Genomic DNA, 25,402 nt, shown 5'->3' with positions numbered 1-25,402 from the left:
GGTCCCATCTGGCCACTCCTATGGCCCAGGTTGGGCCACTACTGGCAGGGCAGAGACGCCATCTGTGGAGACAGGCGGGGTGAGGGAGGACGGGCAGCATGGTGCTGTGGCAGCCAAGGAGGAAAGTAGTCTGAGGAAGGCGGAGGACTAGTGATGTGGTCGCTGGTGACGAGGCTGGTGGGATGACTGAGAACTGACTGGACGTCATGGAGCTCACCACTGACTGACAAAAACCAGCAGTGCTGGCGTGAAGGGGCCAGGGACAGCGGGGGGCGAGGACACCGCAGGGAGAGTGGAAGCAGAGCTGGAAACTGGGAGGAATGGGCGAGGGCTGGGGGTGGAGGGTGGAGGGAGGATGACTGGAGGGGGGAAGCGTCGGAGCACTTGGCATATTGACGGGAGTCTTCAGACTTGCTCTCTCTCCACAGAACTGGGTGTGTCCTCTTCTTCCCTCAGCCTCCCCACCTCAGAAAACGGCCAGTCTGTTCTTTCCGATGCTCGGGCTGGAACCCGGGGACATCCGTGCTCTCACCCCCTCACACTCCACATTCACCTCCGGCACGTCCGTTCTCCCTGCCTTCAGAACCATCTGGAACCCGGTTGCCCTTCCCGGCCCCGCCTTCCTGCCCTGCCCCACCACCAGTACTGCCCAGGCCTCCCACCCGGACGCCTGCTTCTGCCCCTGCCCCTGTGGGCCATGCCCACAGAGCAGCCCGGGCGGGCGGTCCATCCTGCCACACAGAACTCGGATCCCACCAGGTCTCAGCTCAGAACCTTCAAACGGCTTCTCATCTCACAGCCAAAGGCAAAATCTTAAAGACAACGATGAGCCACTCATGACGGGAGCCCGCTCCACTCCTCTGACCTCATCGCCTCCTACCACGCTCTCCTTGCCTCAATCCACGTCAACCACACAGTCCCCCTGCAACTCCTTAAACAGACCATGCATGCTCCTGCCGTAAGACCTTTCTCACCCGCTGTATCCCTGACTACGGCCCTCTCCCCCTAGATACCCAGTTTGCTCCCTGCCTCACTCTTCCACATCTCTGCTCAAATGTCACCTTCCCAAGATGCCTGCCATGAATAGCCTATCAAAACAACACATGCCCGTCACTGTCCATTTCCCTGCTCCAGGCTTCTTACGCACTTCTCACCAACTGATACACTACATATTTATAAGTTTTTTGGTTAGTATCTGTCTCTCCCCATTAAAATAAAGGAACTCAGTCTGGTGTGCTTTTTTCCACATTTATAACCCCAGAACCTAGAACAAGGCCTGGCATTTACAAGGCACTTAATGAAGTTGCTGAATGAATGAAGATGTCTCTCTACCCTTTTGCCCCCCACCTCCATCCCAAGAAGGAAAAACACCATGTCACCTAATGACTTAATACGCTACGTGGCACAGGCCATTGGCTCAAATTCTGTGCCAAGATGTTCTGCACGATTGAATAACGCCGTGCCGAATATAACTAAGAGCAGGGAGAGAAAGAAATGACAAGATATGCACAAGGGAGAAGGGGATCTGTTTTTAGCCAAAGCCTGAAATGAGAGCACAGTGATGAGGCAAAGAGAGAAAAGACAAGAGGGCGTCAGGCCTCGGGATAGCTGCAGGAAACAGGGACCGCCAGCCGGGGACAGACGGATAATTAACATCTGTGAGCGAGTGTCCAGGGTGAAACTGGGGGTTCTAGGAGAAGCACTCCGCAGGGCCTCCCAGAGGCTGCTTTTCTGAACTGTAGGCCTTGGTATCAGTGTTTAACAACAACGACTCCTGGGAGAGAGAAGTTTAAGACGAACCTTCCTTACTATGATTTATCTATTGTCTCTTAATAGAATTAACTTAGTAATAGAATTAACATAAAATTAATGTTAGTATAAATAACACACAACGATGACACTTACTGATATGAATGTGTCCCCACAGGGAAGGGAACCAGACTACAAGGGACACTGTGGGAGAAGAGCAGAGAGCTGTCAAGCAGACACTGGTCTGGGGCTCAGGAAACCTGCGTTCTTGTCCCCATTCTGCAGCTATGTGACACTAGGCAGACCTCTTAATCCCTCTGCATCTGTACCCTTGGCTGTAAATAACATAATCCCCGAGTTACTTAGCAGGTCCAGGATTCTGAGTCTCTGGTTTTACACCTTCCAACAGTGGCAATCGGATATGAAGCCTGAAGATGACCAAGAAATGGCGGACCTTCATGTAGGAATAATCAGGCATTCATGCAACCACAAAGGGTCCCTGTGAGGATCCAACAGCTCAGCCAGAACAGTGCCTGGCACATAGTGCCCTCTCAGAAAGCACTGCTTAACTGTTCATTCCCTGGTTTGTTCATTCATTCAGTAAGTCCTACCACTGACCCTAGAGGCAGGGATGGGAAGCGTAGTCCTTGACTTTAAGAAGTTCATGACTATGCCAGGAGACCTATAAAGAGCACCTGTAATGTGAGACAATCCCACACATGGCAGTCAAATCAGAGAGTCAGATAGATTCAAAGTGCAGAATCACTTAAGTTTCATTAAGCGGAATTTCCCAGAATAAGTTTTCACTCTCTGCTGGAAGGTGGTGAGAGATGTGGATTAAAGGAGGAAAGACAGAGATGTACCTCAGTGGCACTGCTCAGTTGTAATTCTTTTGTTTTTTTTTTAACAAAAAGGTGGGAGGGAGGAGAGCATCTGGCAGAAAGGTCAGGTTCTGGGCATATCCTTACATACTTCTTCTACTGCAGAGATGGTCCACACGTCATAGAGAACCCACCAGGGGCATGTGCCCTAGTTATGACTATAAAAAATTGTAAACAATCAGATTGGACAAAATTGAAAAAAATTTAAGCTAGCCTGACGAACAGGAATAAATGTTACCAATTAATAGTTTTGTTTTCTAGTATTGGCAGTTTCTTTATACACAGAGAACCCTTTATGCTAATTTTTAAAACATTTTTGTCAGTTTTTCTAAGACTTCCATTTTTAAAATTCTTTTAATGTTTATTTATTTTTGAGAGAGAGAGACAGAGAAGGAGAGAGAGAAAGAGAGAGAGCACATGTGCAGGGGAGGGGCTGGGAGAAAGGAAGACACAGAATCTGAAGCAGGCTCCAGGCTCTGAGCTGTCAGCACAGAGCCTGACACGGAGCTCGAACCCATGAACCATAAGATCATGACCTGAGCTGATGTCAAACACTTAACCAACTGAGCCACCCAGGAGCCCCTCTAAAACTTTTTCTTTTCTTTTTTAAAAATTTTTTTTAATGTTTGCTTATTTTGAGAGAGGAGAGAGGGAGAGAGAGAGAGAGAGAGAGAGAGAGCGAGCAGGGGAGGAGCAGAGAGAGAGACAGAGAGAGAGAGGGAGATACAGAATCCGAAGCAGGCTCCAGGCTCTGAGCTATCAGCACAGAGCCCAACGCAGGGCTCGAACCCACGAACTGTGAGATCATGACCTGAGCCGAAGTCGGATGCTTAACTGACTGAGCCACCCAGGCGCCCCAGACTTTTTCTAATGTTTTTGTTCAAAAGTCAAGCTAATACTCCTGCCCTGATTGTAATCTTTATACAATTTTATGTAAATTTGGATCCTATTTTCCAGAAAATTATACAAATAAACACACAGGAAGGACTCAGAAAGACACATCCCAAAGTGCTAGTAGTGATTTTCTGTGGAAGGACAAGATTATGGATCCTCCTTTTGTTCTCATTTCAGACTGTACTTTCTAATTTTTCTAAAATGAGCACAGAGTATTTGTGGAATAAAATTAAACAACTAAATCTACATAAAAGATACAGAAATTTCTGTACCCTTTATAAACTTCTAAGTCATTTTCAGCCAGCGTAATCATGCTCTGCCTGATTTTCCTTTTTGTGCATGGACAAAAATGCCTAAAGATGCATAAAGAGCTGTGAAATTGTCTCCCGGTACACCAGCATTTCCAATGCTGGAAGTAAAGAGTGATTGCTATTTCCTCCAGTTTTTTGCTGAGTGAGATGGTACGTTGTCTTCCTGGACAAGGAGATGGGGGGGTTTTATTGTGCAGACCCCTTTCTAACTCTTGCGTCTGGTGTTTCTCTTGCTGTAATGGAGCTTTCAAAACAGACATGGTCTACTTGGACAAATGCGTGTGACTTCCTGAAATGTGGAATAGTAAGAAAACGTCACGTGATCTCTGCTGCCACTACCATTATCTTCCAGAGGAACAGCGCAAAAGCCGTCAGGTACGCACCGACCATCTCACGGGAAGGCTGCTGAACCGCCATCACAAGGAGACGTGTTTTGTTTTCTGGTCCGACACAAGAGCAGTGGGACACGCTCGTTCATTCATCCACATGCTTTCTTACCGCGGATGTGAAACATTTAGAGAAAAGAGTGATCAAGTTCAAGATGCTTCCTGGGTTTGGGCTATGAGACCAAAGTGAATTTCACCAGGACTGAACCTACAACTCTGGCCCCATTCACTAAATCACCCATAACGACAACAGGGTCAGAAGGGCATTTCTTAGCCATTTTCTATGCTGGGGCTATTTCCTAGTCAATGACAAAAGTCACAAATTTTCTCTCATCCTGAGTCACGTGCTCTTCAAACATGTTTTTTTACACCCATCAGGGTATGCTCCTTCTTACTTTCAAAAGCATACTCCTAACCCCATCACCTCCATTTATGAATCACAAATAGTTTCTATTCTCTTTGTTGATGTTAAGAAATAATACCCTAGAAAGTTCTACTCTCTATGGCTCCTCTATAAAATAACTTTGTAAGACTATCCTCTTGAACGTGTCACGGTGCAATTTAATGAAGAAGCCTAAGTGAGGGGAATGATATACTTAGCTTTCCAGGCATATTTATAAAAATAAATAGAGTTCATTAAAACATACAGGTTACAAAATAAGCCTAACTAAAAAGGAATTTCTATTTCTTTTATGTTTCCTCCCATTATCCTTTCATGCATCATCAATTAAAATCTTTCCTCTGGCAGGATCACACCGAGTCAAGTGAATGAAGAGAAAAGTAAATGGGACAAGATATCACCAAATTGTATAAAATAAAGCAAACTCCTAAAGCACTGCAGTTGGAGAGGAGGGCTCGGAGAGAGGACACACACACAGTGAACAGGGCCTCCTAAGACGCTGCGCTCCCGGAAAGGGGAAAGCCACGGGGAGGAACGCGTGCCTTAGCACTCTTGGAGAGATTTTTGGCGGAGACAACACCACCAGAGGGGCTCTCCCTTCTCACATCTACTAAAGGCCATTTCTCTGCCACGTTCCTATAGCGCCCCCTCTCCCAAGGGCCCTCGGGACTCCTGAGCACAGTGCTGGGAAGTGGTGACGGCCCTCTGCCAGCGGTCTGTACAGTCTAGTCCCAGCTCTGCCACTGTGACCTTGGGCAGGTCACCCAACCACTGTGGGTGTCACTGCTGCCATCCCAGACCCGGTAACCTCCACTCCGGCCCCACCCTCTGCTCTCTGGTGCCCACGTGCGGGACTCCAGGTGGGCGGGGTCCGCCTGCGAAGAAGGCCCAGGTAAGAGGAGCAGCTGATGCTTTCTTAGGTGGAGAATCGCTCAGTTACCTGCCTCTTAACCATCGCTGTCCTTGTTCTGTGCCACGTTCCCTCCTGCAGCACAGCCTCCCCTTTGATCCCAACCCAGCATCCCCCTGGGAGGAACCCTGAATACATTTTTATCTGGAGCTAACGCCCCAGATTCCTCCCTAATGATTTTCTGTATGAAGCTCCTGACCCGCCATGTATTTCCAGGCACTTACTTTTATTAAACCCGTAGGACCGTTCTATGTCACTACAACCCACTGCCCTGCACTGATTTAGTTCTTCGGTGCTGAAGGATGGAAAACCTTGGCGGCCATTAACCTCTCCCTTCAGCAAAAGGGGACAGGTGGAACAAAAGTGAAACTTCCAGATGAAGTCCGGCCTGTCACCTCCGGCAACAAGTGGGATCAGGAAGCGTGTATCGCGTGTCGCCTAGGAGGGTACCTGATCCGCCAGATACTTCGCAGAAGCACAGAGAAATGGACCTGCAGAAGTTCAGCCAGGGCTGACGGAGTCCTGGCCCCGGCACAGGGTCAGGAGCAGGGAGGCCTCCACACCGCCAGGCTGGACACGGCAAGCTGTCTTGGCCCGAGGGCCTCTGAACACGACTTTGCGTCACAGAGCGGCACCCCCCGTGCCGGGCTTCCCTGCCAGCCAAGTCATCTCGTCAGCGTCCGACCACCTGGACAATCTGTCCACAGGAGAACGTACAGGCGGCAAACTGCCTGTTACGAGGTGAGATGCGGGCATCCTCATACACACAGGCTGGCGCCTCCGGGTAACGCGCGGACCTCCCCAGCGGGAGCACCCCTCACTGCGTGCTCACAGATGAGGTTTTGGAGTCTGCAGCTTTGGCAAACTAGGTCCTGAAGGGAAGGGGAACCACAATGGCCGCCTCGAACACCCCAACTGGGGACTGTAACGATTCATCAAAATAATGACACCTAGCGAGGCCTAGTGGAGGTGAAGTTAGCAGCACGCTCAGAAGACCTAGACATAACTCGGCATCTCGCGTGTGCTGGTATTTCATATTGATGCAGGGTTCATGGTTAATCAGAGAAGTTAAGACTCATTTTGTCACAAGCACGACTCACACAACATACACCGTTAATGTTCTCGAGTTCTTAGAATCCATCCATTCTCTTAGGGTTAAAAAAAAAAAAAAAGCCCCTCAAATCTAAAAGTATGCTGTGTACTTTATCGGCTAAGTTTCAGTCCAGCCTCAATTACTGTCATATTGTTTTTTCATAGGCCCTCACCCGTACAGAGCGTCACAGTTTATATAGAACTTTCATAGCTATCAGATCACTACGTCCTTGACATCTGTCAGGATGGGCCCTGCTGCCTTCGTTCATTCACGTTTGAAGAAACCGAGCTCAGAGACGTCCCATGACTTGCCATGTTCACGGAGCTGGCAGGTTGCAAAGCTAGCATCATCTCCTTCTACTATTCCATGTTATATTGTCTGAACTCTATGTGGTTTTATTATCTTGCTTCTCTGAAGAACCACAACGTAATGAGTTAAGTTTTCTAGAAGTATTTAACCTAAATACAGAAGGAGCTAACTCATCACGTCTGGAATCAAATCCTAGAATTCCCAGGGCTCACTGATCGCCTCAACACCAAAGCAACCCAACTACAGAAAACTCTATCCACAGCCAGTAGGAGCCAAGTACGATCCCTCCCTCTTCAAAAGAACGCACACTCCCTGACAACTCAACTACAAGCCCATTTATATTCTGTCACACAGGCTGAACCTCTGAAGACACAGGAAAGTGGGTTGTACATCGGGCCTCCCGAGCCAAGGGAGACACACCTGGGCCAACGTCCCAGCCTATGCTTCATTCCGGCAAGGGGCCATTGTGACTGCAGCTCTATGGCCAGACAGGACACCAGGGTTTAGCAACCTCTCCTACTGCTAAAGAATAATGCTCTTTGGGGACTTTCAGAGGCCAACTGCATAGGGAGAAGAGAAAGAAAAAAAATAAAGTAGTGGGTAATCAGAAGTAGACTGAGGGTTGGGATGGGGAGGCAAATGAGACCAAGTATGGCAAGAACAATGACAAAAAAAAAAAAAAGAGCTGAAGATATGGAAGATCCACCCTGTCACTTACAGCCACTACTAAATAGCATTGGCATTTCCCAGTGTATGAATAGATTTCCATTAAAAAACAAAAAACAAAAAAAAACAGACTAAGGAGGGTATACAGAAGTCAAAGACCATATTCTCCCTAAATTCAAACTGTTAGAACATGGGATGCATTTTCTGTGGAATACCTACCTACGAACATTCTGTGGAACTACAATCTAGTAGACAAGCATGGAAAACACTGCCTCCAAACCCTTCCTTAAGCTTCCCATTCCCGTGGTACAGGAGTCCCTGGAGATTTATCCCTCAAACCAGATGGCTGTGGTCTATGTGCAACCAGCCTCCCCAGCCCCCCAACCCTGGCTGCTTCCAAGGCACCAGCTCCAAGGACACTCTGGGGCAGTCACCCTCTGGTTATACCAAGGGTGTGCCAGGGGCTCACCTAAGACTGGAATCAGATTCGGTTTGAACAGGCCATGGGCGACATGTGGCCCTGCTTATGGGGATTTAGAAAAAATATAGACCTGTGACAGTAAAAATGAAAATATTTTAAAGATACCACTTTAACATTTTCATGTGTCATCTCCGCAATGTTCCATACGTTGCTGGTGGCCTTGGGGGCAAACTGTCAACCTTGGTAACACACCTGCCTGTACCCAACACGCTGTCCTCGTGTCTTTCCGCTTCTCCTGCACCTGCACGTGGCCCCCAAGGGTTGCCTCCTATCACCGGCTGCCTGTCCGTCCTGGGCCAGCACGCAGGGGTATGCGGCCACATCCTGGGCCCAACCCAAGCTTTCTAGCTTTGGCTGCAAAGGGGTGCTGGGAAATGTGGTGACAAGGAAAGGAAGGACATCGGGGTCCCAATCTTCAGAGGAAGCGAGGCCCTCCCTGCCAGTTGGCCCAGAACCTACCTGACACTCCACATTGCAGTAAAATGCCTGCTTGCATCTTCCACATTTGGACAATCCTTCTTTCCTTAAAAACAGAAAGGGCACTGTAGTGGCGAGAGGCACAGAAACGTGGAGCTGCACATTTTAGCATGCAATAATAAAAGCCATCTGGTCGGAAAGCAGAGCCAAGATTCACCTTACCTTACTCTCCCACTTTGATAAAGCGGCATTTTCCCAAAGGAGATTTCTGACCAGAATGAGTCCTCGAGTAGGAGTCAGTCAGTCAAACAGTACATGCACCAACGTTTCCCGACCCTGACCGTGCGAAGGGCACCTTCCAAACTGACGAACGATGTGCTCCTTGACTCCTGAGCCTGCCCGGGGAAGCCAGACCCCCACCATCGCCTGCACTATTACTCAGTAGTTTGGGGGCAAGTCAAGGGCTCTTATGTCCTGATTTTCTCACCTGCTTAAGAGGGACAGAAAGACACAGAACCGTCTGGGAAGTCTGACCTCCTACAGAGGATTGGAGGTCACCTGCACGGGAGGTCACTGCTGAAAACGCAGCGTGGGTGACAACCTTTATTATTTAGAGATGCACGGGAGGCGGAAGATGGAACTGAGGGTGTCGGTAACTCAAATGTTGCCCAGAAAGAGAAGTTTAAAAATAATGCAACCCAGCAAGCGGAGACGTATTCTTGGATAAAAGATTTCCGGGTGTGATCGGTATACACTCCACCTTGCCGGTGTGATCCACTGAGTGATCCTTCTGCCTCTTGGTAATTAGGCCAGTACTCCCTGCCCACTGCCGTATTACTAGTTCCCAGCTTCCGATCAAGGACAGGGACATCGTTGTTTCCCAACGGCTAGGTGCCAGCGCGTTTGTGGTGTTGGACAAGCCAAAGCTTTTTCAAAAACTGAGAAGCCTCTGCATTAGGCCTCAGGGGACAGAACCCTTCAGAAATTTCTTTGAGGCATGGGCGATATTAAATCAGAGCACTGCCTTATGCCTGCCCACCGCAGCTTTCTGACTTGTGGCAACGTCACGGCCACAAGGGGCACGCTCACCGCTGCCGGGGTGCGGCACTGCAGTGAAGCCACCTCCCCCCACACCGCCCACACCCCCCTGCAGCTCGGGGCCTGGAGGAGCCGAGACTCTGCCATACACACATAATCACGCTGCAGAGCCCTCCCCTGCTCCGCTCCTTGTCAGTGAGCGGCAGTCACCACACTACTCCCACGGCATCGAGACTGTTCCCAAAACGCTACTGTTGGAACTAAACAGACTGCCTTGCAGTTTTCATGACGGCGCTTGGATTCCAAGAAGCGGGCTGAAGAAATGTGTGGGAGAGAAACACATCTTGTGGTTGAGGCATAAATAAATATCCCAAGTTTGCACATCTCAACTGTTTAAAAAGGAACTCACTGATTTAGCGGGGTGTGGAAAGTACCCCTCCCCCCAACCCAAGGTGCATCTGAAGGGACCCTGGCTCTGCCTTTGCACTGTGCAATAAAAGAGAAAAGAGATGGATGGTCTCTGCTCTCCTGCATTTATAACAAGGGGGGGTGGGGGGTGGGGGGAGAAGATGCTTCTCAAAAACCACTGTGAAGTGACTTGTAAGCAAGTACTTAGTGATGGAGACCTTACAGAAATGCCATCGGGATGGAAGGCAAAGATGGACAAAGCCAGGGAGGGAACTTTGAAAATTCTTTCCAAAAAGACGTGTGTTTAGAAATGGATAATGGATGCCACCCCGTGGACATGTCCACCTGAAGCAGTCGTTCGTCAACCCTTGCTTTTCCAGGGGAAGAGGTCACAGAACCTCTTTGAGAATTTGACTGAAGCTATTAATTTTCCCAATATCCTACCTTCTCCCCAACCACCCCCCCAAAACGACAGAAAATTTTGTGAAATTTCAAAGGCTTTGAGCCACCATCCATGGACCCCTGAAGGGCCTCTGAAACTAGAGTTAAGGCCCCCTGATAAAAAAAGATTAGAAAATTATCACAAAAATATCTTTATTAGCTCTAGACCAGATGAAAAAGCAAGATTATATGGGTTTTTCTGCACAGAGGCCAGCAGTAAAGTAAATACAAAGCTAAGGTTTGTTTTTAGCCTTACGGTAACATCCCAAGGGAAAGAAAGGGCAACAAAGAGCTCTCCAGAGCTAGGGATGAACTCTACTGGGATTGCATCCGAATAATAAAGGTCCCACAGGCCAGGCTTCATTCACCCCAGCCAGCCACCAAGTCTACAAGCCACACACAACAAGGGACAGGAAGAAAAGCCCAACTCTTAAGTGTTGGCAATCTGGCGTGCACTTTCCACTGTCTAAGGAGGTGGTTCTCAAAATGTGGTCTGTAGACTGCAGGGACCTCAGAGACTCTTTCAGGGAGCCGGCGGGGTCAAAACTACTTTCAGAACAACACTACTGTCTCGCCACCTGCACTGCAGCAGATGTGAGGTGTACAGGAGCCTGGAGGGTAAGACTTCCAGAGCCTTGGTCTGTCCAAGCGTCCTTGTATTCTTGACTTCCAGTGCTCTGAGTGAGGGTGGGGGAGGGGAGCCAGTTTCACTTAAGAATGTCCCTGATGGGGGGGCCTGGGTGGCTCAGTCGGTTAAGCATCCAACTGTCGGATTCATCTCAGGTCATGATCTTGTGGCTTCATGAGTTTGAGCCCCGCGCTGGGCTCTGTGCTGGCAGCATGGAGCCCGCTTGGGATTCTCCCTTTCCCCCTCTCTCTCGGCCCCTCCTGCACTCCTGCTGTCTCTCTTTCTCTCAAAATAAATAAATAAACTTAAAAAAAAAAAAAAAAAAAGAATGTCCCTGATGAAGCAGTAACAAATAGTAATTTTGTTAAATCCCGACTCATGGATATGTATCTTTTTGACATTCTGGGACCAAAGGGGAAGAAGGCCTGAAGACTTCTGCTGCATCCTGAAGCAAGATGGCCATCTCAGGGAAAAGCACCCGGGTGGTCACTGGAATTGCAAAGTGAACTGGCCCCTTTCTTCCTGGCACATCATTTTTACTTGAAAGAACAACTGGAGACACACTGTGTGTGATAGAGACTCGAGGATCTGCCAGACACATTATGGAAATGAATGTCACTTCAAGGAACACATTTGAAAATAGGTGTTACCAATGATACAATTTGGACTTCTGAGCAAATACTAGAATTCTGGAAAATATGGATCTGCCACCCTGACCTTGACAGTCTCTCATCTGATGCGACTGGTGGGATATTAACAATTGTGATTTTTTTTTTATATGGTTTGATGAAGTATATCTACTTTTAGAATGTCTATATAAGTTGGGGAACCATTCGAATGACATGTATGATATTTTAAAAGTCGCACATGGGACACCTGGGTGGCTCAGTCGGTTAAGCATCCAACTTCGGCTCAGGTCACGGTCTGTGGGCGTGAGCCCCGCATCGGGCTCTGTGCTGACAGCTCAGAGCCTGGAGCCTGTTTCAAATTCTGTCTCCCTCTCTCTCTGCCCCTCCCCTGCTCGCACTCTGTCTCTGTCTCTCTCTCTCTCTCTAAAATAAACATTAAAAAATTTAAAAGTCATGCATGACTAAAAGAATCATTCAAAGTGCAAGACCAAGGGATTTCAATGTAACACAGTACATAAGTCTCACTGATAAGGCTTCACATCGCACACTATGGGTCTAACCTTTAAGGCAAATTCACTTATCAAGTTTTACTGTTGAATCAAAAAAAATATCCACAATTAACTGAAAAGGCTATTAAAATACTCCTCTCTGATTATGTATCTGTTTGAAGCTGGATTTTTTCCACACAGTTCAACCAAAACTACATAATATCACAGACCAAATTTTCAGAAGAGCATTTGAGAATCCAGCCGTCTTCCGGAAATCCAAACATTAAAGACATTTGTAAAACTGTGAGGTACCACCACTATTCTCATGGATTCTTTTGTTCCGTAAAATAGTTCTCATAAAAACACATCATGTTAGCAGTCATGGCTGTTGTCATTTTAAGTTGAATAAATACAATTTTCTGTTTTAATTTCAAATACAGTGAAATACTGATACACGTAATCCATAGAAACAAAAGCTCTTAGGAATTCTCAATTTTTCAGAGTATAGAGGGATCCTCAAGACCAAAAAACACGAAAACTGATCTAACTTGACAAGTCCATCAGGTCCATGAAAAAGACATTATTCCTATTTTTGAAACGAAGTTAATGAGGACCCAAAGGTGAAATATCTAAGCCAACGTGACCGCTCAGCAAGGAGGTGCAGAACTAGAATTCCCACATAAAAGTACAAATTTTGTCTTCATCGTGTAAGAATATCCTTCCTTGAGTATTGTGACAGTTATTCAGGAGGACATACTACACGAAGCAGCAGTGATCTACATGTCTGGATAACCTCACAGTAATAACAAAACAAAAGTAAAGGCACTCTCTACTCTGGTCTGCATAGTGTCCCAGGTCCAATGCCACCCCATTCCTGCCACTTTGTTTCAAAGATGCAAGGGGGCGAATCCAGGATCAGTTTTCAAAATGAGATTTGGGGAGCGAGCACCCCCACAAAGAGGATTTCTCAGCCAACTGTGTGACACGGTAATCGGTTTCACTTAAAATGCAGTGGAATGAAATAATGATTAATTCTGTAGTCAGGCTGTGCAAAGAAAGTCCTCCCCTGTCGTTCAGTACGATACATCTAAGTGTTCCTCAGACATCCACTGGGCTGGTCCAAGCTGGATCGTGTCCTCTGGGAAGCGGGTGATACAGTACTGTAGCCTCTCACAAACTACCAACCAGCTTTGCCTGGCTCCGGGGCAGATTTTACCGCATGTATGCCCGTAAGGCACCTGCTTGGTCATATGTGAATGCTCTTAACATACATCTTCCTGAGCCAGAATGCCTTCAGCATGGAGAAGGAGAAAAGCTAAACCAGTCACTGATGGTGAATAGCATGCAAATCTACCCTGATCTACTTTGGTACGAGCAACTTTAGATGAGGCAGGTGGTGGCAGGGAGAAGGAGACGTTTCCACTATCCAGATACATGCCTCAGTTCTTTCTGTGGCTAGGGAGAGATATAAACTTTTCATAAGTCTAAGGGTTGAAACTCAAACTAAACTTTGCTGAGCTGGTACCCATATTGTGTGTGCATGTGCTTGAGAGAGTAAGGACGCAGAGAGAGAGATTCTGTGAGTGTTTGACTATTGCTGACTGAGACGGTTAGTCCAAGAGAAACTTCATATGGGGTATCCGTTTTCACGGTAGGAACATACAAGGCATTTGGAATAAACTCTGTTCCTACAGAAGACACAGCCATAAACCTTTCATTTGCAATGTAACCTGATCTGAATTGTCCAGGAGGTTTGGGGAAAGACTGCCAAAAAGAAGAAGAAGAAGAAGGAGGAGGAGGAGGAGGAGGAGGAGGAGGAGGAGGAGGAGGAGAGAACTCTCAACGAAAGACTAATAAAGGCCACTTGGAGGAATAAATTGAAATAACCCAAAAGGAATGGAACTCAAAGACAGTGAGGGTGAATCACTAATAACCTCTCACAGTGTCTCCAGCTCAGAGTGTGCACCCACCTGGGCCTGTGGTAGGACCCAGCAATTCTCATTTGATTGGTCTGCACTGGGATTTTTAGAAAGCTCCCTAAGAGATTCTAATGAGCTTCCAGAAAACAGAACTGCCCGCTGAGGCCTCTGGTGATCCTTTCGGGCTGAGTGTTTTTTGGGGTGCAAAATTTGCTGAATCGTGTTGAAGGAATTCTCTGCAATGCAGATTGTTTGTTCCTCTTAAGAATGAACGTTCCACACTGGATGTGTTGTTGGGTTGTTTAGCTCTGCTGATGATGAATGTTAAGGCAAGAATAAGGTGGCTGACACGGTATTTTCCAACTATGACAAGAAGGTATCTTAGAAGCCAGACGCAGGAGAAGGCTGTGGCTTTTTCCCCACCTCTCCTGATTCCTGCCTTACAATTTAGGGTGAATACGGGGAGTTACTTCCCCAACTCTCTACCTCAAATCCCTTTCTCTTCCTGGTGCTGGAGGTGCTATGTGATCTCAGGCAAAGCATGAACCTTTTCCGAACCTTTTCCTCCCCTGTAAAGATCCAGTTTCTACCACATAGGTTTGGTATGAAAATTAAGTGAGAAAACACAAGTGTACTACGATCACACTTTTAATCAGCCTCCGCTCTTTTTTCGTTTTTTAAGTGGTCACTACTGAAAGACCTCCAGTACAATCTCATTCAGACTCATATTTGAGGATTTATGTCTCTAAAGTCTTTGTTTTATGGGCAAACATCTACCCTGCTGTGAACGGAAGGGCTCTTTGGACTTAAGAAATGATTCCATCCACAAAGGAGACAGATGTTACAGGAAAGTGCAACTATCTGATTATCAGCAACTGGAACAGAACGTAGGCGACACGCTCCCGTCATTTTCTACTGGAGGAGACACACGCAGTGATTAATTTTCTTGCTTTTCAAATTTGGAAGCCACAAAGATCAACAAGTTAGACATGTAATTAACAACTCCGGCTAGTTAATGCGTTGCCGCAGGTGCTGTTGGTCTAGATAAAAAGGATTTGATCCTGTAAGCTCCCTACTTTCTGCCACTGAAATGAATGCTTCGTGGGTTTCACCATGAAAGAAAAGGATACCGGCATGGAGGAGGTTTGCAATAACAATTACTTTTAACTAACGGCGACAGAAGAAGTGACAAGTATGCTCTGTTGAACAGAGGCAGCCCCAGCCAAATGAAAAAGAGAAAAGGAAAAAAGCCCAGCGGCGCAATATAACTTCACCATGGGTTGAAATAAGACAATCAGAAACAAAGTTAAGCCTCCCACCCGGAGAGAGTGGTTACACTAGCAAATTTTTATTTGAGAGAAATAAAAATTGGGGGAATTGTGGGGGAGCCCTATTATCACCCTGGTCAGGGGACAAGGATAATACTAAGGCTACAGGTTTTTGTGTAATAGTGAAAGATGCTCCACGTATCACTTTAATCCACGATGTAACGGTGAAACGGACCCACGTGCAGCGGGGAGCTTCTTCCCGTGCTGAACCTTCCCCTTCGCACCGGGCTTTGTTCTGAGGCTTGTTAAAAGTTAGAGCCCGGGGCCTCTTAGGGAAGCAGGAAATATTTAGGGCAGGAAAGTAGCAACTAATGTCGGTTTTCCCAACTACTGGAACAGGAGCCATGATTTACAAGGAGGACGCTGGGCTTGGTGGTCGGGGCAGTAAGTGGTTGGCCTTGTTATAAAATTCTGTCACGGGGCAAGATGCGGTGACATAGGTCAAAGGGCAGAAATTTTTAGTTGTACGTTCTGGGGCTCTAACCTACAGCATGGTGACCACGGTTAATAATTCAGTACCATATACTTGGAAGTTGCTACAAGTAGATCTTAAGCGTTCTCACCACACACACAAAAGTGTGTGAGGTGATGTGTTCATTATCCTGATCTTAGTAATCATTCCACAATGTATACATCACATTGTCAAGTTGTCTCCTTTAAATATATACAATTACATTTATCAATTGTTCCTCAGTGAAGCTAACAGAATACTATCAACATGACTACACATCACGGATGCATTAAAGGTCAGCTCAGCGATGAAAAAAACGTGACAACACTGATTTAGGTTTCGTTGTAATGTAGGCTCTGGTGGAGAGGAAATGTGCCTTTGTCTTAGAAAGAAAAAAATTCATGAAGCTTATGGACAGAAGAGAGAAATATTCAGCCTAAGGAACAGGGAACATTAAACTATTATTTGCAGCCACTGGATGGTATCTACCTTCCGACCTCACTGTGTAGACCCTTTAAAATCCCTAGTGGTTAAACCTGCTCAGAGACGGCATCCAGGTATTTCCAGAACTTAACATTTCCATTTGGAAACGTTTTATATCCTAACTTCTATGCGAGATCTGAATGACACTTCCTTGCTACTTTGTCTTTCACTTCTCTGACTGGGATGTCAAAAGGAAAGAAACAATTAATGCCTTCCTTTTTACCTCCATTCTCTCATAAAGGCACTGACAATACATAACATCCACCGTTTCCTCCAGTGGTACAATAAATGATGGATGTTATCATTAGTGCCTTGTAATGAATACCAAGAACACCGGATTCCCCCACGACCGCTATGGCCCTACCTTCTACAACACCCAGGTGAGTAAACATCAAGAAAAAGGACAAAACCAAAGTCATTAAATTGAACTGTTTAAAACCTTGGAACTTTTCCTATTGCTCATGTCAACATTCTGGCCACAGAGTAAGAAAAAAAAAAAAAAACATGTAAAAATACCTCCATAACCTAACGCTAAATGTAAATACCAGAACAGAGGTCAGGCTCTCTGCGGCCAAACGTGAGAATTAACGCCTTGCGCAAGAAACAGGTGACCTGTTTTGCATCTTACTTATAAGAAAATGCACCTTTTAAAACTGCTTACAGGAGAATTTTAATAGGTGACACTCTCTCACCCCTCTGGTTGTATTTTCCTATAGACAATAAAAAATGTGTTTCAGTGAATGACTCCATTGTGGACTATACCTTAAGAACTCAAACTTATCAGCTACTGTTTGAACAGACTTAAGAGACGTTTTTCTTTCAATCCTTATTGATTCCATTTGTATTTCTGAATAAAAAAGGACATTTTTTATACTATAAAACTCTGTACATGAAGCAGTGAAGAATTAAGTTACTGTACTTTAGCCAAGTAAGCTCTAGTCCAAAAGTATTATTTTCTCTGTGTAAATATTGCACCAGGCTCTGGAGGAATGATATTTTTGTAAAAGTTGAGCTATTTGGGGACATAAGCCCTACCTTCATGCAAATGGTGGTAAATATAAATATCAGGCAAGATGATTCAGCATCCAAATGGCCTAAATGACACAGAATTGAGAGCAGGAAGCTACTTCTAGGACTGAACTCTTTAAGGACACAGAGGTTTGGGTACTTACAGAGAAAGTTGTGTTACTCCCCTCTGAATCCCCAGGGTCAGAACACAATGCCTAGAATAGCAAAGTGCTAAAAAAAAAAAAAAAAAAATGTAAATAGTAAACTACTGTAAATATAAAATAGTAACTCAATAAAATGAAGAGATCTGTGGGCTGAAGTATTTAAGGGGAGTTTCATAAAAAAGTCTGAGGATGAACAGACTTAGGGTACAAGGCCTTGCCTGGGAAGGAGGCCCAGGACAGAGAAGGGAATAATGCAGAGAAAAGCACTCAAGGTTACAAATGGGCAAAAGGAAGGATGAAGGATGACACGGAGCCTTTGTGGGACACTGGAAAGAAACCATCCAGCCTGTGGTTAGGGTGTGAGCGGAAGAGCAGGGAGGGACAATGCTGGCTAGTGTGGGAAGGGCACTTAATATGGAGCACGGGAACAATCAAGATTTTGTCAAGAAAATAGGGATCAGAGTGCCTGGGTGGCTCGGTCAGTTAAGCCTCCAACTCTTGATTTTGGCTCAGGTCATGATCCTGAGTTCAAGCCCCGTGTCAGGCTCTGCACTGATAGCGATTCTCTCTCTGCCTCTCCCCCCCCCCCCCCCACTCTCTTGTGCGCGTGCTCTCTCTCAAAACAAATAAACTTAAGAAAATAGGGATCGATCAAGGCTTCTGTATTTGTAAGGATTCATTTCCAAGAATGAGCAGAGTTACATATTTAGGAAGGTGAAGAGGTCTGTCCAAAGAGCCACCAGTAAAATAAGTTGCAGAAATGAGACTATTCATTTAAAAGTTATTTTAACAGACAGCGAGGGAGAATCAGCATGACGCACGCATTTGTGGACGCATGTACATGCGTGTGTGCGTGCATATGTGTGTGCATGGGTACGTGTGTGTGTGTACCACCCCTGACAATTTGGGATTGCAGCAGTGAAACTAACCCTGCAGAGCAGGAGGGACTCAAACACCGCTCCTGATGCCTAGCCCCAGGGTCCCCAGCAGGCAGCCTTGATTACACGGTGGAGTTCTATCGGCCCTTCTCTGAAGATACACAGAAAGAGAAGGTGGAGGTGAGCTTCCTGCCCTGCTCTGAACCTGGAAAGTACTTCACAGCTGAATGTTTTAGAAGGCCTGAGCACGTGTGGAAATGAATTAAAAATTAAGTGAAATAAGTAGGTTGTTTCTAAATTCTAACTTTGTGAACCTGAACCAGAAATGAACGTTTTTAAGGTGAAAGGACCTTAACGTTTTCCCTAAAGTGATGGTTAGAAAGATTTACTCAGGTGTATGAGTGGATTAAATTTCATCAACTTCCAAAAAATGTCTCCTCAAAGCTGCAGCTGTTTTAACACAATGTGGGGATGTTCCAATTCATTAGACCTGAGTATTGGATCAAAGCTTGCCCTTAGTTTGCAGAAGTCAGGAACTAGGGTGTGTGGTTAAAGCAGAACTGTCTTTATGACATATATGGATTATCAGTTTTCGACTAAATAAAACAAAGAAAAATACTCAACCCCCACACCGTACTGCCTTCAACCTGAAGGAATACCCGCTGAAACCTCACACAAAGTTCAAGGCACCCTGGCTAAAATAAAGATGGAAAAAACAAAAAACAAAAACAAAAAACCCTGCTACAATATAAGCTCCGTGGTGATAGGGACTTTTGTTCCTTTTCTTCACAGTTGTTTCCTAGGGACTTAGAACCCAGCGAGTGCTCCAGAGAAATAAATATTTGTTGAATACATTAAAAATAAAATCCCTGATCTCAAGGAGTTTACCATCTGCTCATAATTAAATGTCTCTTACTGTTGAGGTCTGAAGGCCACGGGAAGCTATCCCTGTGAACAGATTTGTGCAACTGACGGACAAGAGCTGTTTCAGGTAGCACCCAGGAAAGGGCTTCCTATGCAAACATCCCCAAGGGTGAGAGAAATCAACAAAGCATGAGCCCAGAACCTACGTCCCTGAAGAGTCTTTCCTGGTACTCAAAGATTGGAGAGAAAAGGCTCTTCGTGTCCAAGGTCTCTTTATTTTGCCACAAAACGCAACATAACTCCTTTCAAGTGCCAGGGTATGAAATCCTTGAGACTTTTATTTGGCTCAGATGAAAAAGTGTATCATGTTGGTCAGCCAGATTTTCTCTCCACCTCTCTCCCCCAGGATATGCCTGTGTCTTTAAGTGCTGGTGGGATATTCACTTGTCTGGTGAGTTGCCTTTATTTCGCCTCTTCTCCGTGGTGACTCCGGATGCCCTGAGCACTGACACGCCCTGTCTATCATAGTGCACTTCTGGATACTATGATACCAGTGTGTGAGCTATCATGGCAAGCATTCGGTTCAGATTCTAGGGACCAGAGACTTGCCAAAGCTAAGCGTTTACGAATTCTCAGACCCCCTTCCTATAAAAGGGAATCCAATCTATTTTAATAATATGCATGCAATATCTCCACTCAGTCTTCTGAAACCCTCCACTTAGTGTACAAGAATCACCAGATTTTATGTTAATAAATTGGCACAAGGAGCTTCCCTACTATTTTTAAACTTTTGATTGAAGAAGAATCTGAAACACAGCTGGATTCTCAGCGAATGCATGGACCAGAAAGATAAGTTGTTTCCTGAACCCTCAAGACTTTTTGGTATTATTTTCCTGCTAAATTGCATATTTCTGTCCTTCAGAGAAGTCTTGGAGGGATCTGATTTCCTTCTGTTCTATTGTGTTGGTGTGAACGCCTTTGCAATTGAAAAGGAGGCCTCTGAGGGTGGTAGGAACAGAGTCAGCAGAAGTTACACAAAGTGAGGTGTGTGGCTTTGTGACTGGTTAGAGCACCCGTGCTAATGAGGCCAAGGTCACAGGTTCAATCCCTGAAAAGGCAGTGACTTCAGTCAATTCGCTGCCAGAGCAATGCACCCCTAAACTACCAGATTTGCTAGAAATCCAAAGATGTGAAGTTGGGGATGTGGGTGGGAAAGGGGAGGCTGACAGAGAGCCTGACAATGTAAGTCCCCTGAGAGCGGACAGAAACCTCTAGTCCCAGAACTGGCTGCTCTCTGGGGACAAGGGGCCAGCACAGGCGGCCTCCCCCAGGGAACTGCTTGCTATAGACAACCAAGGAGCCGCCAGGCTGACCAGAAGAGGGCTCAAAGTCAGAATCTGGTCAAATACAACCAGGGTGCCCCGTTGTAGGCCTAGTTCCATGGAAACGATCAAGACACACATATTCAAAGCCTCCAGGCAAACCCAGAGAGGGGCTGTCTGTGAGAGGCGCAAGAAAATGAAAAATCAGTAACAGAGAGGAAATTCTTCTAAATCCCATAGGCCTTACACAGATCAGAGAAGCATGGCTGGAAGTGAGAAATGATTACCTCGCTCTACATCTGAGGTCTGAAAAAATAGGTGTGGGTGTGGCGATGGGGCATGACTTCAGTTATCAATGACAACAAGAACATAAAGAATATTTGTAATTATTGATTGCCTCCTTGGGGAAACAGAAATAAAGTGGCATTAAAATTGTAATTATTTTTTCCTTGTGTGGACAAGAAAAGGAATGGGATAGTAACCTAAGGCAAAAGAGGTAAGTCAAAAACACCAAAATAAAGGAGATGAGATGCCTGGCTGGATCAGTCAGTACAGCCTGTGACTCTTGATCTTAGGGTTGCGAGTTCGAGCCTCTTAAAAATAAGATCTTAAAAAAACAGAAAACACTAAAATACAGTAGAAACCTTCTTTGCCGTTTAAGTTCTAAAACAGGCAACTTTGCTGGCTGGGTTCTCGCCAGTTTGGAGTTCTTCTGAACACCAGCTACTACCAAACTATAGCTCTGAGCCCTGGATCTTTCCAAAGAAATGTAAGACATGTCTTAGTGTTTTTTTAAAGAACCTTCTGACAGAGAGTGTGCAATCTGCTTGTCCTATACAAATACCATCCAGGGGCCTCCTAAATTTTATTTATTTTATTTCCAAATCTAACCAATTTAACTTTGCACACAGCAAAGTTCTGAACAACGACTACGCTGAAGAAAAACAAAAGGGGTTATACTCTGATGCTGTCTGACCAGAGAGAAGAGAAACAAACTGTTTATATGTAGGTATAAAGACTTAGGTAACAAACTCCTCTTAGCTCTAGCATAATATTTTTAAATATTCCAAACCCACAAAAGGACCAAAGCCTTGTGTTCTTTTTTATGTTTTATTATGTAATAATTGATACATTAAAAAAAACATAGATAGCGTTCATGCAAATTCAAAGGCACTGTAATACAAGCATCTCTGAACCCAGAACAACCTAAGATATAGATCAAAGATAGCTCCATCCATTTATTTGTTCAACTTTTAGAAACATTAGTTTGTCGAATTACCTATTAGGGGAAGGGGAAGCAAAAGAGGTAATAAAAATAGCATTCACTCTAGAGAAAGTGTGCAGGGAGGAGCAACACAGGTCGACTCAGGCCAAAGGGAGTAAGGGAAGGAAGATCACACTTGGAAAAGGAAATCATGGCTCAGACTGTGAAAGGCACAGAGCCCGGCCCTTTAGAAGACACTCAATAAACATCCGACCAAAAATATGTGAAATTCTAGGAAGCCATTTCACCTCTCGAATGCTCAGTTTTTTCCTACCTGCAGTGGAAGCCATCCTTGGGAGGATCAAAAGAAGAATGTATCTGGAAATGCTTTATGAGCTGCAAAGAACAGCATGACTTTAAGGAATGTCGTTTTATGGGATCTTCAGATAGTTTTTATTGAGAGGATTTTGTGCAATTGCTTTTGGGGAAGGAAAGGTATCAGATGCCGGTTTTAACTCGCCAGGGTTTGAATTTCACTTCAGCATATCCTGCTGCTGTCTGTCCCTTTCATGTCAAATCATTTCCAAGCGTACAGGTTGGTCCCAGAGCCCCTAGAAGCTATAACAGGAATTATGCTCCCGCATATGAAAAATACGCGTGTGATGGCACTTGCCACATCTGAAATCATGCAACACTTGAAGGGCAGACAGGAGCAATGACAGGCTTGCTATGCAGAAAATTCTGTTTGTCTCCCTTTCTCTTCTCAAATATTTGCTTCATCTCATGGTAAAAGACTATTAAAGCGTCTAAGCACTTTTAGAAAAGGCTCTTTAAAAAAAAAAAAGTTTACCTGTGTAGGTTCATTATATCATTTCCATTAGGTTTAGATTTTGAGAACCAGTGAAATCCATGATTACTCCGGGGGACCTGGGGCTCAGAACTGCCGTTCTTAGCTCTGGGTGATTGTGCCATCTGAAGGATGGCTCTGCTGGTCAACAATTTCCAGTTATTTCCTCCCTGGTGTCCCACCCCCCCCCCAACCCCACCGTGATAAAAATGTCCCTGACACCACAATATTTTATCACCCCGTGTAACACCCGGCACAAGTGAGAGTGCCAGGCGGACTGTGACAGCTTACTCTGCTCTAGCCTAGCGCAATACTAGGAGCATGACTTCTCCTGTTCCTTCTAAGTTCACAGGCAGGTGTTCGTGGAAACATTGTAAACATACAGGAACCTGGTTGTTCAAAGACATTAAGTAATTCGCCTAAAGACAAAACATCAGGACGGGGGAAGCCAGAACTCAAACCAAGTCAGTCTGGCACCAAAGTTTCTGCCTTGTTGGCTCTAAATAAATGAAAAACTTGAAATACTGTAATGTTGAAAGTGACAGCATAGCGTCTCCTTACCTGACGTACAGATGGCTGGATTTGGTTTTATTTCATGTAACTTCTTAAAGGAAATCTGTTATCTGTATAGTTTAATCTTACTACCTATTTTTTTTTTAAAAAACAACAACAACACTGGAGCAAAGGAGGAATTCTCTTTTAGAGCATGTGTCTATTTTTCATTCAGAAAGCAAGATAATTTGAGAACATCTGAAGTCATTTCTCCCCTTAGAGACCCTGTAATTCTCAGAGAATGTTCTCGGGGCGCCTGGGTGGCTCAGTCAGCTAAGCATCTGACTTCGGCTCAGGTCATGATCTCATGGTTTCTGAGTTCAAGCTCCGCGTTGGGCTGTGTGCTGACAGCTCAAAGCCTGGAGCCTGCTTCAAATTCTGCGTCTCCCTCTCTCTCTGCACATTCTGTCTCTCTCTCTCTCTCTCTCAAAAATAAATAAACATTAAAAATATATATACATATATATACATATGTATGTGTGTGTGTGTGTGTGTATATATATATATATATATATATATATTCTCAGAGAATGTTCTCAGAATCAACAGGATCACAGCAGCCCCCTGGAATGACTCCCCCTTCTGATGCACAGCTTCAGGGGGTCAGCCCCAGGGTTCTCTCAGAGAACCTAATCGTGTCTTAAGAAGGCAGCCTCAAGAGTTCTTGGCTCTTAATACTGATTAAAATCAACTCACTATTACTTTGACAGCCTGGTAAAACAATGGGTTAGGCAGGATGAACAGTGCTACGCAATAAAACCGTGAAGACACTTCCATCTCTACATCTGCCGAAACAGGACCTCTCGGTCACTGTTTTGCCCATGCAAGCATTTTAACTTTTAAAACCACTCTGAGTAAGCCAGGCATGACATAAATTCCCTGAAATGGGGTTCTAACAGCTTTACTGCAAGGAAGCTAAGTGGGCCTTCCTACTTTTCCTCATACTCAGAACGAACGGACAAAAAGGCAACATTCTCGCCCTTAAATGACCCAGGAACCAAGAAAATCAAAGATCAAGAGGGAGACCTCTTCCCACCTGAGGAACTGCAAAGAATGAATATTCAGATAGAACTGCGTTAGGGCAGATTTTTTTCTTTTTTGAGACAAATAATATAAAGTGTTAAAATATGTCCTTGAATACCAAGTATGAAATATGACATAAAAATATCTGCCATAAACCGGGGGCCAATGGTCAAAATAAGTGTGTGTGTGTGTGTGTGTGTGTGTGTGTGTGTGTGTGTGTACATAAAATGTACCTAAGAGATGTGATAGGGACAGCTCCCAAATGGGAAACATTTATATTTTTAGGAGCTGCCTTCTAGCAGCTGAGGCAAGATACGCGTCCCAAGTATCACCCACCAAACTGAGAAAATGTGATACAAATTTAAAATTCACAGAAACAAATCTTTGAATTGGGCCAACACCAAGAAAAATCCCATTCGACTGTGACCTGAGAAACTTCCCTTTACTTTTTCAATTTCTAGAACAAACTTATTCCTGCAGAAATCACTTATTTTCCTTCAACATAAGTGAAACCCGAATACAGCCTCCGGGGGCTCACTCATGTCAAGCAATATTGTTTATGCTAAACTTCTAGCACAAGCAAGGATGAGGAGTAGTTGTGTTTCTTGTCCCGAGGGGAGGGGGGTGGGGCGTGGGGTGCAGAAGTGGCAGATTTTGCCCTGTATGTTTCAATAGTTGAGAATTCTGCTCCTACTCCCTTGAGGTACCGCAGAGACATATATGTGTTCCCTCTACTACAGCCGGACGGACGGAGCTGTTCCTCCACATAATCAAATAGTTGACAGGGGAAATGATGCTGAATCTGTGAGAATGCTCTAACCACGAATTCTAAACTAATTGAACTGAACAGAAATCAGAGTGGAACTCCAATTTCATAGGGATCAAGGTATCATCATTTCTTGTGTGTTACTTTAGTTGATTTCAAATGACTCCTTAGAGAGAAGAAATGAACTGTGGGTGTTGACAGAAGTTCACCAAAGCCAAACAGAGAAGTGTGGCCGGAGTGGGGAGTGGGGCAGATGCAGTGGTACCGCCCCCAATGCAGGAGGTAGCCCTGGTGAGGGGTCAGGGGTCGAAAGGCAACAGTTAATGACACTCACAAACGCTATTCAGAAAAAGGAAAGACAAAGCACACGCTCTGTCGCACAGGGCGGGGTGATCTGTGGAGCTGCATGTGACCACACGTTAATGTTCTAAGGTTGGGGGTGTGGATAGTAGATACAGTTAGGA

The 25,402-nt window shown here is 45.3% G+C and overlaps 1 protein-coding gene across 1 annotated transcript in view; it reads right to left on the bottom strand.

The window, feature by feature from the left end:
* Positions 1–25,402, bottom strand: part of SMYD2 (SET and MYND domain containing 2) — a 50,361-nt gene that overhangs the window by 22,971 nt on the left and 1,988 nt on the right. The window contains exon 2 of the mRNA XM_019428394.2: positions 8,540–8,603. Within this exon, the coding sequence (XP_019283939.1) occupies positions 8,540–8,603 (64 nt within the window). The remainder of the gene's footprint in view (positions 1–8,539; positions 8,604–25,402) is intronic.

Source organism: Panthera pardus, unplaced genomic scaffold (genome assembly GCF_024362965.1).
Source record: "Panthera pardus isolate Hobbes unplaced genomic scaffold, ASM2436296v1 HiC_scaffold_21, whole genome shotgun sequence".
Classification (NCBI taxonomy): Eukaryota; Metazoa; Chordata; class Mammalia; order Carnivora; family Felidae; genus Panthera; species Panthera pardus.
The sequence above is the reverse complement of the archived record's forward strand: the minus strand, read 5'-3'. Positions and strand labels throughout refer to the sequence as shown.